The sequence below is a fragment of the Ooceraea biroi genome, chromosome 13, assembly GCF_003672135.1.
Source record: "Ooceraea biroi isolate clonal line C1 chromosome 13, Obir_v5.4, whole genome shotgun sequence".
Taxonomy (NCBI): domain Eukaryota; kingdom Metazoa; phylum Arthropoda; class Insecta; order Hymenoptera; family Formicidae; genus Ooceraea; species Ooceraea biroi.
In genome coordinates this window covers 9,292,341-9,308,868 of record NC_039518.1, presented here as the reverse complement: position 1 = coordinate 9,308,868, position 16,528 = coordinate 9,292,341, and the positions used below count along the sequence as shown (strand labels likewise).

Here is a 16,528-nt window from a genome sequence, read left to right as displayed (position 1 = left end):
AATGCTGATCACGAAATGTTGTGCGAGTTAAGTGTCTTAGTGAGTCTACCGCATTGCGCATTGTTTGTTCGGAACACAGGAGCGCTTAACCGAAGTCCTTGCCGACCCACGTATTGCGCGTTTGTTCTTGCAGTGTCAATCGAGTCGGGAAAATGTACGGTACATGTGTATGTACCAGAGCATGCTTAAAATATGCTCTCCTTGGAGCTTCGGTAAATGTTCGATAATGTATCGATAATTCCATGAAAAACGATTGCTAGCCATGTACGCAATAATTATTGTAAAACATTATTATTGCTATATTTATAAGAAATTCTGCTTTCATAAGATTATAACAGTTATAAAATTCCATAATGTAATAGAGTTTCTCTTCAAGATATTTCAATAAGATTAATTATTCAAATTACACGGATTTTTTAAATCCGCTTTAGAGCTATATTTTTAATTCGAAAACTTAATATAGTTTTTTAATGAGCTATATTATTAATGAATGACAATTTCTATTTTAGAGTGCAAGTTCGCCGCGACGAGTGGCAGTGCCGGTATTGGTGAAAGACGGTAAGCCATGCGGAAGTGGCGCGGGTGGTGGAAATGAAGGTAGTCGTGGCGGACCCAGTGCGGCCTTGGCGAGTCCAGCACCGCATATGACGGCCGCCTCGAGTCCTCATGGTACCCATCACGCGGCTACCTCTTCAGTGTCCCATCATTCGGTTGTTGCTGGCGTCAGCCACGTGATGAGTTCGAGCCAGAGTCTGCAACATTGCTCTTATACACGGGCCAGCGCGCAGCAGGGTATGCAGCAGCAACAGCAGCCACAGTGCGGCGCGTATTTACCATTACAGGGCCGAGCTTGGTAGTGCGCGCCATCCGCGGCGGGAGCTGCGACCTACGCCAATCCCTCCGTCGCAGGCCCATGGGCCCTCGCCGCGGATCCAACTGCTTGGTACGCCGTACCCGATGATAGTCCTTAAGGAAGAGGAGGGAGAAGGAGGAGACGAAGGACCACTGATCGTGAAATCACGTGTAGCATGAAAACGATCACAGGATGAACCTAAGTCTCATTCCCGTAAACTTATAAGGGGCAGCTTTGATGCGGGTTGGAATACCACTACGTGACACTGTAAATTCGTAAAATCGAATAATTACGCAAACGACCGCTGCCATCCCTGAAGAGCTAACTTCGTAAGCTGTGCTTACAGTTACCAAGAGGATATAACTCGTCATTGGGTACACATCTATAGTCACTGGTAACACGCTAGCCGGCTAGGGGTATGATGTTACAACAATCTACATTTAATGGGTATATGCTCATTGATTATAGATACTATTAATGTGATAATTTGGTTTTAACCACTATCTATGGTCACAGAATACGTTCACTGGTTGAAAATGGGCCACCATAATGACACAATACAAATATTCGAATCGGGATAATCGTACATTATTATAGTGATTGTCGTATGCTCTCGTATACATTAAGAGTCAATATAATCAGAACTGGATTCACTAAGAGTAAAGATTTAACTAAATATTTATTAATAAATTTTTATAAACAGTGAGCGGTGGCTAAAACCAACCACCGCTTTAACAATATTCGAAGTCATGACTTTGTCAACATTTATCAAACTCATTGGATTTTTTAATGGCTGACTTTATTTGAGTTGATGCATTTACCGGAAAATTAAAAGTAAATATAAAAATCGCAGCTATAAACAGACAGATTTAATTAAATTTATCAAATTAAATCACAAGCAATTCTACAATGTAAACATAAAAAAGTTATGCACATGATATAAGTAGCTTATAAATATTTTTAGAGAATTAATAAAAAACAGAAATTATGAATTAGTTTAATAAAAAACTATTTCATCATTTCTTTTATTAATTTAGTTCAGTGAAAGTAATTGAACGTTTGAGGCGATTTTCGTGGTCGACGCCTACTTTTCTCTCATCGCACGCGCAGTAACAACTAATGCCAGCGCTGTCAACGTTAACAATGGCATTATCAGATAAATGAATGGATTTTCCTTCTGTGAGAACCCTGATTATTTAAATTTGAGAAAATGTATAAGGAATTGAAAGTTTTTAATTCACATGGAATATATTTATTTAACACTTGAAATCAAATACACTGAAACAGGAATGGTGAAATGGATTGTTCGCTCGCGAATTATCGTGGCCCGTATCCACTTGATGAATTGAAACCCGTTGATTCGAATTACGAAACAGCGGTCAACATCAAAAATAAATTATAAACTTCGCGGATTGGAATCGGATATGTTCAAATTCATTTGACGATTTGCTGAGATTCGTTCGCCGTGCGAGATGAACATTGTAGAATGCAGCGACATCGAAAACAAAATACGCCGGGGGCTACAATGGAATGGTGAAATGGATTGTTCGCTCGCGAATTATCGTGGCCCGTATCCACTTGATGAATTGAAACTCGTTGATTCGAATTACGAAACAGCGGTCAACATCAAAAATAAATTATAAACTTCGCGGATTGGAATCGGATATGTTCAAATTCATTTGACGATTTGCTGAGATTCGTTCGCCGTGCGAGATGAACATTGTAGAATGCAGCGACATCGAAAACAAAATACGCCGGGGGCTACAATGGAATGGTGAAATGGATTGTTCGCTCGCGAATTATCGTGGCCCGTATCCACTTGATGAATTGAAACCCGTTGATTCGAATTACGAAACAGTACACTGCATCGCGGTGATTGTGACTCGATTTCAGCTGAACACGATATCCGAGACAGATTCACGAGCGACAATGTCGCTCGGAAAGTGCTTTCCAGACAATGATGCGTTCGTTTGTCAAATATTCGACAAACTCCTGTGCGCCCTACATTTACATAGAACATTTTTTACATTACGTTATCGTTATAGACAAAGACTGCGTTCCAATTGACATTTCAAATGATTCTAAACACTTTCTGCCCGGTTTCTTCTTAAAAAGAAGAAAAGAAAATGTTTTGAAGCATGTGTAACGTTGAGTAAACCGCATTCAAAAAAAAATATACTTCAACATTATTTTATCTACATATAATGAGACAGTTTTATTGATTATGTAGAAGTCTTATACCAATTAAAAAATATTGAATTTATCAGAAATGTATATATATACTCAAGATAAGACTCGATAAAAACAATACATTGATAAAAACGTTTCAGTTATTGCTTCGAATTCGTTACATGAAACTTTCTCGAAAAATTATTTTTTTAATATAAAAGCGTAATTAATTAGATTAATGCTTCTTAAAAAATTTATAAGTTTTCTGTATATATAAAATAATGTATTTCTGCACATGTAAAAATGTAATTATATTTAAAAAATTGGGATACTTAATGATCGAAATGGTTCAATCAAATAATCTATCTTTTTTAATTTTAATTTGTGCTATATCAAGAAAAGCTGAAGAATTTTTCTATCTTTAAACAGTGATTTCTCAATGTCTCTCTAAATCAAATTATGCCAACAAAATGTACGCACTAGTATATTCCGAAGAAATTCTAGTCCTATATTCATAAATGTCTTTTGAAATATGATTTTATTGAATTTTACGTATCGATAAAAATATTTTATCAATTTTTTGTATCATTATATGAATATAACGAAAATTTAAATTAAATTATCAATTTCATGTTATTATAGTAAATCATATAAAACTAATGTAATTATTTCCAACATAATCATAGACTCTTAGCAATCAACATGTTACATTTTGTTTCATATAGCTTTATTCTCTCACGTAAGTGTATTAATGATTCTTGTTTTTCTGTAAATATAATTAAGAGAGATACCAGGGATATTTAGATGTGTAAAAGACTATAAGTGACAAATCCTGGTAAAAAACAATTTATTAATTATAGACATAATAAGTATAAACTGCGTCTTCCGAGATCAAGCACTATACGTAATTTAGAAAGAAATAAAATTTTTTGATCAGTATTACCTTCTCTCTCTGAAAGTAGAAAAGTTGTTACAAGACTAAGTTACAGACATAAATAAAACTACATTGATAATATAGTTATTTATTATCTTTATGACGTCGTTTAAAACATCTATTTAAAGTCCTTATTTTCGCGTTTTCCATCTACGCAAAATTGCTATAGAGAGAAATGAAACACTTGAAAAATATTGCATATACATTCTTTTCTTTTAGATATGTAAATTTCAATTTAAATTTCTTTCATGTAAATTTATTTGATAAATTTGATAAATTAAATTTTTATGCGCGTTCCTAATAACTATTTCAAATTAAATTTTTTTATACTATTGCGGTTTTAAAATAGTGGCACATAGTCATAGAAAATAATAGAGATTATTTTGAAAATTGAAGTTGTATTACATTTTGTATAAACAAAAATCTAAATTTTCTAAGAAAAGAGATTGAAGTAATTTACATGCTTAATACATAATATCTACACATGCAATACTATAAGAGACAGAGAGAACGCGCAGTTTGCTTCATTTGTTATTATTATTATACTTATTACTTACTAAGTAGTAAGTAATAATTCCCCATAGATAAGTAATAAGTACTTATCTATGGGGAATTAACGTGTGATCCCTATATGCTGAATGACTTAATTTAGATAGTATATAATTTTTAACTATTTTAACTATATTTGATTCTTAACTCTTTTAATTAACCCTTTTAAAGAGAGAATATTAAATACAAATATGGGATATAAGTAAAAAGGTAAGAAGCATATAAAAAGAAGAATATAAAAAGGGATAAAGTAATATTTTATACTAGAGATATAGAATATGCAATACACATTTCAGTATAAAATGCTATCCATTTATACTAGAGATATAGAATATGCAATACATTTCAGTATAAAATGCTATCCATTTTCTAAACAATTAAAATACAAATCGTCATTCTCATATAATATAATTCTGATATAATACAATATACACATTCTTAATACAAACTGTATATTATACACATTCTTAAGATCAATCAAGGAACATAAAATTTTTATTATTATTATCATACTTTGCAAATAATCATAAACTAAGTATAAAATGTAGTTTTAGGCAGAAATTTTCAGAACTTAGATTTAATTTTAAGAATATAGAAACAATGGAATATTGAAAATATGCATACATATATATGTTACTTGTTGTTCCGATTTTGTCACTTATATTCTTTGACATATATCTAAGGCTCCCAACTGTGTATATAAGAAAATGTCTGATATTTAATAATGCGTTTGTATTATTTATCGCGTCATAGATTTTTCTTAGGTATATCTCTCATTTATTTTAATTATAATATATTGCTTTCATGATAAATATAATGTTTTGAATATTTATAATTTATATATTTGCCATGATTATATTATATCAAAGTATCAAGCGTCAAGGAAAAAAGAAAACAATTACATTTTCGTTTTGTATTTAATGTTAAATACACTTCCATATGATTATCCGTAATGTATCAGTGTTAATTTCAAAAAATACATCACTAACTAGTGCCAAAAAATTTCGAGAACTTCATAGGTATATCAAAATATTTTATACAATAAATATATGCACTAATATATGACATTGTTAAAGACAACAAAAAATAATGCTCCGTGAGCATTAATAATCATAAATAATGTATGTATATTATACGTCTTTTACATAGAAAAGAATTATCGTTATAAATTTTCATCAGAGAAATATATTCTTTATTTGTATTAACATATTTTAAATAAAGCATTTCTCTCTTAATAACCTTTTCTATTTATCTATTTGTTTAAAATTATCTCAGAGAAAATGGAATGCGCAAACAAACCTTTTCTTACTCATTTACTTCACAGTATCTTTTCGAGTTTCTGAAATAAATTTGTTTTAATACTGCTTCTTATAAAGATAAGAGTATACTTTTTCTATTAGTATACTTATTTTATCTTGATACTTTCACATATACAGCACGACTTTTCACAGCTTAATTTTTAATTTCGCTTAATTTTCTTTGTGACTTATGGCAGTTATACGTATGACAAATTCATTTCTCCATTAAAATTACATTTGCATAATGATATTATACATTGTAAACAATATTAAATTATAGGGTAACTCCGATATAGATGGTTATAGCTCTTTTTGTATTTCCGAAAATATACCCTATTTTCGATGAAGATGAAATCTTTTTATCAAGAGTCGAATAAAATATGAGTTTTTAGGACAACGATATATTTTATCTCTACAGATCTGTAACGCAAATTTACTCCTAAGTAATAGTGTTCAAAAGGAGAAACTTGTAAAAGTTTCCTTTTCTGCGAAAAAAAAACGGAGAGGGGTGATGTATCCACATTGCGAATATAAATCTTAGAACAATTGTAAAGTTTACGATTTAGAGCATTCGATTGTGAACAATATATTGTAAATATGCATTAAATATAAACGGCGCGTATTCGAGCATTTTGTGAAACGAGAGTATAGATAATATGTATAAATATATATGAGAAACGGGAGTACGTCGCGCGTAAGTTAACAACGAATTTACAAATCACGCGGCGACATTTTTTAAACGTAAAAACGTTTTTTAACACGTTTGCTACCATGTATCACGTATGTGTCGTCATACTGGTCTAACGTGAGATTAGTATTGCGCATACGTGACAGCGATCTTTCTTATTTCTTTGCCATAAAGACAAATCAAATTTACCTTATCAATATTGAAAATAAAACGAAATGGTCTGTGGTAAATGGTACTCAAGCCATACGATGGTAGTGAACGTGTTAACACATTGACTGCCATGTCACTTGTATACGGGTGACATGTATATTTCACCATGGATTGCGTCATTTGCATACAGGTGACGGTCTTATTTACTCGATCTTATGAAATCGTGTGAGAAAGATACGCTCCTTATTCATTCAACATATTTGTTATTGCTTCGCATGGCAATTACATAAGCGTGATTTAGAATTTTCAGCGAAAAAAGCATGGCAATCAACGTGTTAAACATAAAAAAAAACCTAGAGAGCATTACGATATAATGATTATGCAACACAAAGAAGTATAGGTTTGGTAATAGTAAGTAGTGTGATGTCATGATGAGAGAGTAAGATACATATTATTATAAAATTTTGTAAATATTAAAAGAGATATTAATAAAACAATACTTATTCAAATATCAATTTGTATTGGTCTACACCTTTTCATCTCTTTTGTATTTCCTTGTCTCATTTTGTTTGACAAAGATTTTGGGACAATAATGAAAAGACCCGATGACATTCTGGAAACAATATGTAAATGCAAAACTTGAAACTGACATAATATCAGCTAAAATTAATCTTTTATTAAACAATTAATAAAAGATGATGTCGCGAAGAATGAATTTTCTTTACTGTTGCGTGTAATTTTTTTATTTTTCGTTAGATTTTTCTTTTTTTTTAATTCTATAATTTTTTATTTCTGTAACGCCATATAAACGTTGAAGTAAGATATGTCTGAATTTTTTAAGTCTTGTTTTATTTTCTCGCCACAACTCAGCAGCGTAACTTTATCATTTCTCGCACTTGGATACCTTATGTATGTGTCATTCACCATTCAAGATACGAGCTCTTGCCGCGTTAAGAATGTTTCATTACATCTCTCGCGATTTTCGATTCGCCTTAACGACGCGCTTCGGTAGAAGCCCAGATAGACGCCATGGTAACACCCTTGCCTGCACGAGGGATGATCCCCGTGCGCTCTGATGAGATGAGGACGGTAGCATCCTGGCCCTGTAACGGCCTAGCTCCCTAAAAGTGCGACGTGTACCTACAATTATTAAGGTAAGCTGATCCCTTCAATGACGACAGACGAAGGTTAATGCCGAGCACAGTGCGAGTACGCGGAGCCAAGTGAAGCCGAGACCACTGATACAAGCGGTGGAGTCAGCCGGTTGTTATTGGATATTTTCCGAAGGGAAGCGAAGTACGACTTAACTGGGGAGTATATGAGAGAGAGAATGTAAGAGTTGGCGATTTATTAAATGCACCGTGACTAATTATTTCGGCATGGTACTGTGTGGTGCAGATAGAAATGAAATAGATGCAATGCTCAGCAAATACGCTCAAACGTACGAACGTAAACATTTTTATTTTACAAAATTTTTAAGTTACAAGTTAATCCTTACTGATTGAGAGAAATGGATCATCAACATGTTTCGAAAGTCAATGTTTGGTGTGTTATTATTGGAAGTCAGATTGTAGGTCCTATTTTCTTTAAAAACAATCTAAAGGATGAATTTAGAGACAGATCTTTCTCTCTTACTAGAAAATCTTCCTCTGCGATTACGCTCGGACATGTGGTTCCAACAAGATGGATGCCCGTCGCGTGCATCGAGAGTTGCTCATGCATATTAAACACTATGTTTCCCAACAAGTGGATAAGTGGACAAGTCAAATACAGTCCGATCAATTATCAACTTCACCGTGCTTATTATTTGTGAAAAAGGATAAAAGACGGTCGGGGTGTGGCGTGAGCGTCTACAAGGCACGATACAATTCATAGATTACGTAAAGCAATTCGAGCCTTAGATGATAATAAAATTCTTCGAGCAATCAATTGCTTCCAAAGCAAAGTAGATATTTACATCGCAAAGGACGATGTTCAGCTTGAACAAGCACATACTCACTTACCCAGAAATGCAGTTTATTTTTCATCATATTTTCAACATTATTTCAATGGAGGTATTTTCCAGAATGTTTGAGTCAAAAGTTTCTTATTCTTTATTTTAAAAAGTATTTTAAATTGTTTTAACTGTCTGAACAGCGGAAAATTCCGAATAACTGCTGAAATGGAGACCCTCCCTCCAATTGAAGTTTGTACGGAAATAAAAGAGTCGGAGAATAGCACGCTTCTTGCGTATTGCTTCGTCACGTATGCGGACGAACGTGTGTGTGTGTGTGTGTGTGTGTGTGTGTGTGTGTGTGTGTGCATACGCGTCTATACGTGTTACGTGACATACGACAAGAGGTCCTGATGATGACAGGCCTCCGCTTCTGATGGTCACTCTTATACAGTGGTATCCCATATTGCATCCCACGTAACCCCCCTCTTTCTCTCATTCCGCCCGCCATTATCATATTTATTAACTGCTGCTCGGTGCTTATATCTACACCTATTCGCTGCCATTCCTATATAATATAATCCATGCCAGTGACAGCAGCACGTGGCACTGCCTACGACCATCACATTCCCCTTCCTCTCCGCTACATGGTTGATTCTCCGATTCTCGGTTTGCAGTTCGCACCCTTATATTTCACTGCTGCGGATTTGTTGTCGTTTGATGCGATTATACATTATAGAGCTCGGTCTAGACTGGACAATGTCTAGACTATCTTTTACATAAATTTTATTTTCTGTTATTAATAAACTTTTTGTCTTAGAATGGTTCGTAGCCTGTCCTTAAAATTGTTTTATTGGTTTTATTGGTGGTTTTGAGATCGCAACGCGAATATATACGCTAAATGCAACATTTAAGGCTTTAAAATATGTTGGGATACTATAACCAGCTAAATACTTTGCTAAATACTTACATGATATTCTTTATGAAGAGAACAAAATACGATATTGATAACTTCTTATAACACTTTATACATACATACATACCGATTTAAATAAATCCGTAATATTTTAAAATATACTTTTATTTCTTAGTTACTAGCACGCGCCCCAGCATATTATTCGCAAGCAAAAATCATATCATGCAAATTATAGTGCTCAATACAGACGTTACGGTATTCAATCGTACTGGCACGCGCAGTCACGCACAGGCACTTCTTCGTGATTCGTTTTGTCGATTGTAAATTCATGAAGGAAAAGGAAGCGGCGTTGCGCCCTACGTCAGGCCTGTTCATGAATACCGAAGAGACAAAATCATGGGGTTGTCTCGGTCTAAGATGTCTCGTAGGATGCTTCGTAGGAGAAGCTACACGCAACGGCGGCGACGATAACGATGGCGATATACACCCTTGCCGAGGATGCTAATGCCGTCGGGCGCTGCTTCCCTCGTTTGGCGCAAAGGGTTGTCTTGTTTGCGCACGAGAAAGGAACGAGCAAGTCGTCCATGGGTACTCATAATTCATGGGACTAGTAGATTATATCGAAATCTACCGTGCGCAACGAGATTTAATTAAATTTCTGTCAAATTATTACAAATTAAGCTATTACAAAGTCTGGTAGAAAAGAACTGCCTCACATAAAGAGCTTAGTTACTACAAAAATATCCTTTTTCTTTTCTGCAAGTTCGCGAAATGCCTCCACCGTATGAGCAACGAGCGATAGCAAGCAAAAATTTAAAAAGTTTCTTTATAAATTAACAGGATCAAAGCCAATTTCCATCTCGTCAGAGATAATGGTTATACTTAACCGCGGCACACGATGCAATCGCGAATTCCCTTGTCTTCCATAGCAAAGATATTCTACCATAGCAATTACCTGTGTGTGGCACAAGGGAGTCGAGTAGCAATATCTAGACCTGTTATTCAGTTCGATTATCCCGACTGGAATGCTTTGTGCCGCCGACAGGTACCCCCCTCCTCTCTCTCTCTCTCTCTCTCTCTCTCTGTATCAGACACATCTTTATATTCTATTATTTTAAATGATTTATTTGTATACCTATTTCATATCGTTTATGTCTATTTTATACCTTGGTTTATATGTATGTTAAACAACAAAATAGAGGGGAAACAATATGTTTTCTTTCCGAATTTATATTTTATTTTATATTACATTAATTTTATATATCTTGCGGCTTGTTTTATCGTGAGTAGTGAGTAAATAAAAAAGAAATAACATATTTAATTTCTGAAAACATATTACAGTGTATCCAATAAAGTTCTAGCCAACGCTCGCATGGAGGTAGAATAAATTGAGTTAAATCGGAAAGTCCTATTTTGCGAGATTCATAACAATTAAGGAGTTATTAATCGATTATTGTAAGATTAGCAAATAAGAGAACACCTCGCGCGCTAAAGCAATAAATGAAGTGCTCTGGGTACGGTAGTAACCGTATTTTGTAGTAACACACGATCATATTAAAAAATATTAGTAAAGTATATCAGCGGCGCGTTATCTTTCCTCTTGCAGCATGTTTACGCGGGTATTTATAGGATTGTATTTATTAGAGCACTCCTTCTAATTGCCTCACACGAGATAATTTGCTGCTTTAATTTGCTCTTAATAAGAATTAATTAATAATTCGTTAATTATTACGAATCTCGTAAAACGTATATGATTTTTCGTTCAATTCAATCTATTCTGCTTCCATTGTTCTTTCCTTCTTACTTTGTGTCATTACGACAGATATAAACCAAAATATGAAATAGATATAAATAATATCCGATATCCTGGAAATGGAAAATAGAATACATTGAAATTAAAACAGATATTGACATTAATTTTTAAATTATTAAATAATTAAAAATTATAGAATATATATTTTTGACAAAAGTCTTTTTATTGAAGTCTTTAATTGATCTGTATTTTATCAAATATTAATGTAACGAGATCTAAACTTGTTTGACATAATGTGAAATTTATTGCTTGAGAATATCTTACAACTCTTTATTCATTATTTATGTATATATGGAAAGAGAGATATGTAGCCGTCGGCGGCAATTCTTCTTCTTTGTTGCAAAATGCATTGCATAAACTTTCAAATACATAAAAAGAAGTAGCTAATGATATAAATCCTTCTATAACTATCAAAATACGAAAAGATTGGACGTTTTTAACTATTAAAACTTTTTTAAAATTGTTTGATAAATTATAATTTCCTATTCTTAATTATAAAATTATAAAAGTTACAAATTATAAGAGAGTAACATTCAATGTTCAGTTAAGATAAAGATTCGCTCTTTTTTTTCATTACTTCAATCGTTGCACGTGCAATTAGAGATTTTGTAAATAAAAAAGTGGTTATTTCACTATTTTCCAGAATTTTTAATCAGAAAATGTAAGATACTGGCTGTGTTCATTATTCGGTACAAGTCTCGATAGACACTCGATATCCACACACAGCATTTTTGTTTTCTTTATCAACATTAACACATAAGTCAGTGAGCCAATCAACATGACCGAAACATCTAGGATGTAGAGAATCCATTCTCATCACAATGAAGATACAGATGCAGCCATTCAAAGAATTTTTTAATAATAAATAAATAAATTAGTCAGTCAATGTGTGATCAAAATAATCGCGTTGAAATATTCCGTTAGCAACACTTGTCAGTATTCTAAATCACTGAAAATTATCGTTTTACGATTAAAAATTAATTTACGACAATTGCAATAGCAAATTGATGCGATTTTTTATACTTGAATCAATCGGAAACTACAGTATTCTATCAACTTGTCACTATAATTTTTTTATCAATATTTTTTAATGAATAAGACACCATCGTTACAACACAGTTACAACAGTACGGTGTGGTATTTTATAAAATCACAATGAAGATCGGCTTGCTGAGAATCGACGAACGAGAAGAAGTTTGTAAACTGCGCGTCCAACCACATATCTTCCTCTGACGATGACGGACTGCGTGACATACGCTCGCAATGAAAAACGAAGACATTTAGCCGTACTCATAGATAACCCCGTAAGAGTCGTCTTTCTAGGAGAAAAGCGTTAATGTCCGCATGCTCGCGATCAAATACGCGCCAGCGTGGATCTTCAGCCGCCTGGATTGCGGGAAAGGAAATGCGTTGGTGGGAAGATCCCCGCCTATGGTGGACCCTACTTGGCTGGTGCACGCCCCCATAGTTACGCCCCAGAAACCAACCTGGCGTGGGTGGCAGACCATTCCGTGAAGCAAATCGTTGGAACGTTCCACCTACTAACCGAGACTTTTCAGTTGTCAAGACTCGTCTTAGTTACTTGGAATGATTTCATTGATTACGTAAAATAGCAATTTACTAAAAAATCTGCCTATTACTTATAAGAAAATCTCTCCCTGTCCCCTTACGCGGACAATACGTTCCACTTGATCTACTTTTACGCGAACATTGATAGAACATTGTAAATCGTCGTTTTACAGACAACACTTTTATAATTCTATTTAAATTTTAATTTCAACGTTACGTTGAAAAGATCTAAATGTTCATGTAGAATCTTAAATTTGGTGATTCTTCTGCTCTTGTCGACTCTCTAGTACGTACAACCAAATGTAACGGAGATGTAAGAACCAATGGAAGAAAAAAAAAACAGTTGCAAAAGCACAAAAGCCTGTCACCCGTCTAACGAGCGATTAAGCTCGACAAGGACGATAACGGTTAGCACGGCAAAATATCCTAAGATGGTATTGTGCCCATGGCGTGGTACTCGTGGCTCCATTGGCGCGTACACGATGGCACATTGTTTATCGAGCGGCTGGCGTAGAACGCTGCGCACTCGCGGCTTTTGTCAAATTATGCTAACGTTCTTTCCTTCTCCGTGTGTGATCGAGCTCGACAGGCAGGCACGTATACGTGCGCGCGCGCATACGCACCTATCAACGTGTCGGGCCCGTCGGGAGAGAGTGACGAGAGCCACTCGACGAATGCGATGAACGCGAAGGGAATATATCACGTGGTTCCCACACACGGAGCGCCTGCGGCCCACCAGGGGCGATGTCGAGTCCCGCGCCCCATGACGAAGACAAGTAGCGAAGGCATTCGGAGGCGTTTTCCATAAGAGTGCTGTTATTTCCGCGAGACTGGACGGCCGGAGTCAAGTAGAGGACGCGGGGTGGCAGGCACAGGGTGCGCCTTCGCACGGGGGGTCAACCGCGGATCGGAGTAGCTGCAAGTGAGGCCCTGTCTATAACCCGGTGCGGGACATTATCGACAAGCGGATGCCTCGCGCGGGAACGTCGCGGGGGGTCACGAGAATCAGTTGAGGCCATTGCACGTGAAAAAGTTTAGTCGTAACCGTAATCTTATCCTACGCACGCGTACAAACCCTTTTAATCGCGAACAAAGATGTATAATAATCTAACCTTGTATATAAATTTATCATTTAATTTAATAATAATAACAGATATAAAGTATCAAAATGGAAAGGGTTTGAAAAAACGAATCTACCGACAATTCTGACAAATTTGTCGCGATGACTGTGCTAAACTGGTTGCTTTGTGCGTGAAATGTCGAATAGAAGCCGACATTTATATACAAAAAGCGCGCGGGGGTACATTTTTAAGTACGACGTCGAGGGATCCGGGTTTCGAGGGAGGGTAGGGATTGAGTTCTTGAGCACTTGAACACGAGCCGAGAAGAAATGCGGGGAGAACAATGGACAGAGGTAACCGGGAGCTGATGCTGCGTCATCGTAATGCCTGGAGCTCGTCTCCACCTCGTGGTAACGAGATGCGCTCATGGAAGACTTTCACCTTTCCTTGACCCATCATAAAAACCCATCCATTGGACCACCCCGTTGGATTTCTCAGTGTGTGAGTACACTCCCTAGTTTAAAAATATCAAGGATTATTTTTATGTTCTAATCGCCATAAATCTGTATTTAACGTTAGAATTATTACCATGTTTTTTATTTGACAAATATTTTTCCTATTTCTATTGATTTATTCAAATTCTGTGATAAAAGATGTAGCATTTCTTTTTTAAACAATTAAATTTTTTCTCCTATTTTGGAAAAAAATACGCGTGAAAATTGCTTTTATCACGATATATAAGTATAAGTTTCTTTAAACAATTCCTTATTAGGAAAGAATGCCACTGGCATGGTTGTCCTTTCCCTTGCCACGTATTTATGCTGGGTATTACGGCTGCTGTCGTGTCTAGAGCACTTTGTCTATCATCTCTCGGCGCACGAGACGCGCGTTCATTTGCCAATCTTCTTTAATTAATATCTCGATAATTATTGCAAAGGTATAGAGCTTTTTTCAACTCAATCTACTCTGTCATCTTGCAAGCGTTATTCCGTGAGTGAGTAACGTACAAAATAAGGCGAAGAGACGGAGAGAGAGAGAGAGAGAGAGAGAGAAGAGAAAAAGAAGAACGAGACAAAAGATAAAAGAGCTTCGATGTGCTGTTGTGCACGGTCGTCATATGTGATCGTATGCGATCGTATGAAGTGAGGGTGCGCACCTGGACTTTCTTTTTTCCATGTGCACATAAGGGCTCTCATTGCCTTCTACTCCGCAATTCAACCACCCAGCAGACCGCCTCTAGTTACGTACGCCAAAGTTCTTTTCTACTCTGTCCTCGTTTCCTTTTACCCGCACTAGTACGTTCGTTACCCACGTTTTCAGAATTTGCATGTGATTTTAATAGTATATTATCACACTGAAATCAGAAAATGTTTTAATGCGCACTTTTACTAGGATACATAAGCCATAAATTTCTAATGCATTTCTACATCTACCAATGTGTATAGTTTCCACCAAGTTTTCATTATTTATCATAAAAACATCCCAATTTTATCGTTGAGCGTTTGCAAAATAATAAAAAAATAATTTTTTTCCTGTCCAATTATTGTTATTAAACAACTAACTTATTTTATCAAACATGCAGAACTCGTTGATATCTAAATAAAAGCAATTAAGTAGAAAGTTTACAATATGTAAAATACTTATTGTATAAATGATTGACTAATAATTAACGATACAATACATTATCATATACAAAATGATTAAGTACACGAAGTTTCTTTGTAACGCGGACTGGTATAACGCGTACAATGTCAGACACAAGATAACATTGAACCTTTCTCGACAAAACTTGATAAAACATGTATAACATTTCTATAACTCCTCATTTTGCTATGTCATTTACGATCTGCACAAATTATTAAATCTTAAAAAGTTTTAATAATTCAAGTTAGATGCGCTACATTTTTCCGTTGTCCGATCGAGCTCATATTTCGCGCAATTGTTTTCGCTAAATGGAACAAACTTTGTGAAACAAATTTAAAAGTTAAAAAATAAGGTTCACTCTAATATCCAGTATGTGGCTATAAAAAAAGTTTTATATTTTGTCAACATTTTATAATAATATAATCATACATTATTGTGTGCATTATACTAGCATCTATACATGGATTTATAAATATTTACAGTTTATAATAATATGATAAAGTAATTGTGTTTTCTTACATGTATATAACACGTTATAACACGTTATAACACGTTGCACGAGATTGGTTAATTTACTGCGTTATATATTTTCCGCCTTTAAAGTCTTTAAAGACATTGTCGCAATTTTTTTGCCGCGTTATATAAATCTGCGTCATATAAAATTGTGTTATATAGGGATTTACTGTAATATCAAATTTGCTATACTTCAAATATACTATGTATAATTTCATCCATATATACAGGGTGTCTGACATAAGGCGAAAAACCTCTCACCCACAGGTAGATCTCGTCAAACTGAATTAAAAAGTCCTGTACCATTTTGCAAACAACCACGTAAAATTTCGAGTAATTAAATAAAGTTCGCTAATTCAGCGGAGAAGAATGAATGAATAACGTAAAAAACGACTAGCCGCGCGCGCGTGCCTACTTCCTCGCTGCCAATCGCGTCCG

At 35.0% G+C, this 16,528-nt stretch overlaps 2 protein-coding genes and 1 long non-coding RNA gene across 3 annotated transcripts in view; 1 reads left to right on the top strand and 2 right to left on the bottom strand.

The window, feature by feature from the left end:
* Window positions 1-4,041, top strand: part of LOC105286333 (homeobox protein Nkx-2.4) — a 28,869-nt gene extending 24,828 nt beyond the window's left edge. The window contains exon 4 of the mRNA XM_011351219.3: window positions 510-4,041. Within this exon, the coding sequence (XP_011349521.2) occupies window positions 510-857 (348 nt within the window). The 3' untranslated portion in view covers window positions 858-4,041. The remainder of the gene's footprint in view (window positions 1-509) is intronic.
* Window positions 1-16,528, bottom strand: part of LOC105286335 (5'-3' exoribonuclease 2 homolog) — a 40,130-nt gene that overhangs the window by 652 nt on the left and 22,950 nt on the right. The window lies entirely within an intron of this gene.
* On the bottom strand, window positions 9,638-16,411 carry LOC105286334. Its single transcript, XR_895219.2, has 2 exons — window positions 15,090-16,411; window positions 9,638-14,447 (listed from the first exon to the last, which is right to left on the bottom strand). It is a non-coding gene; the product is annotated as an uncharacterized LOC105286334 (long non-coding RNA).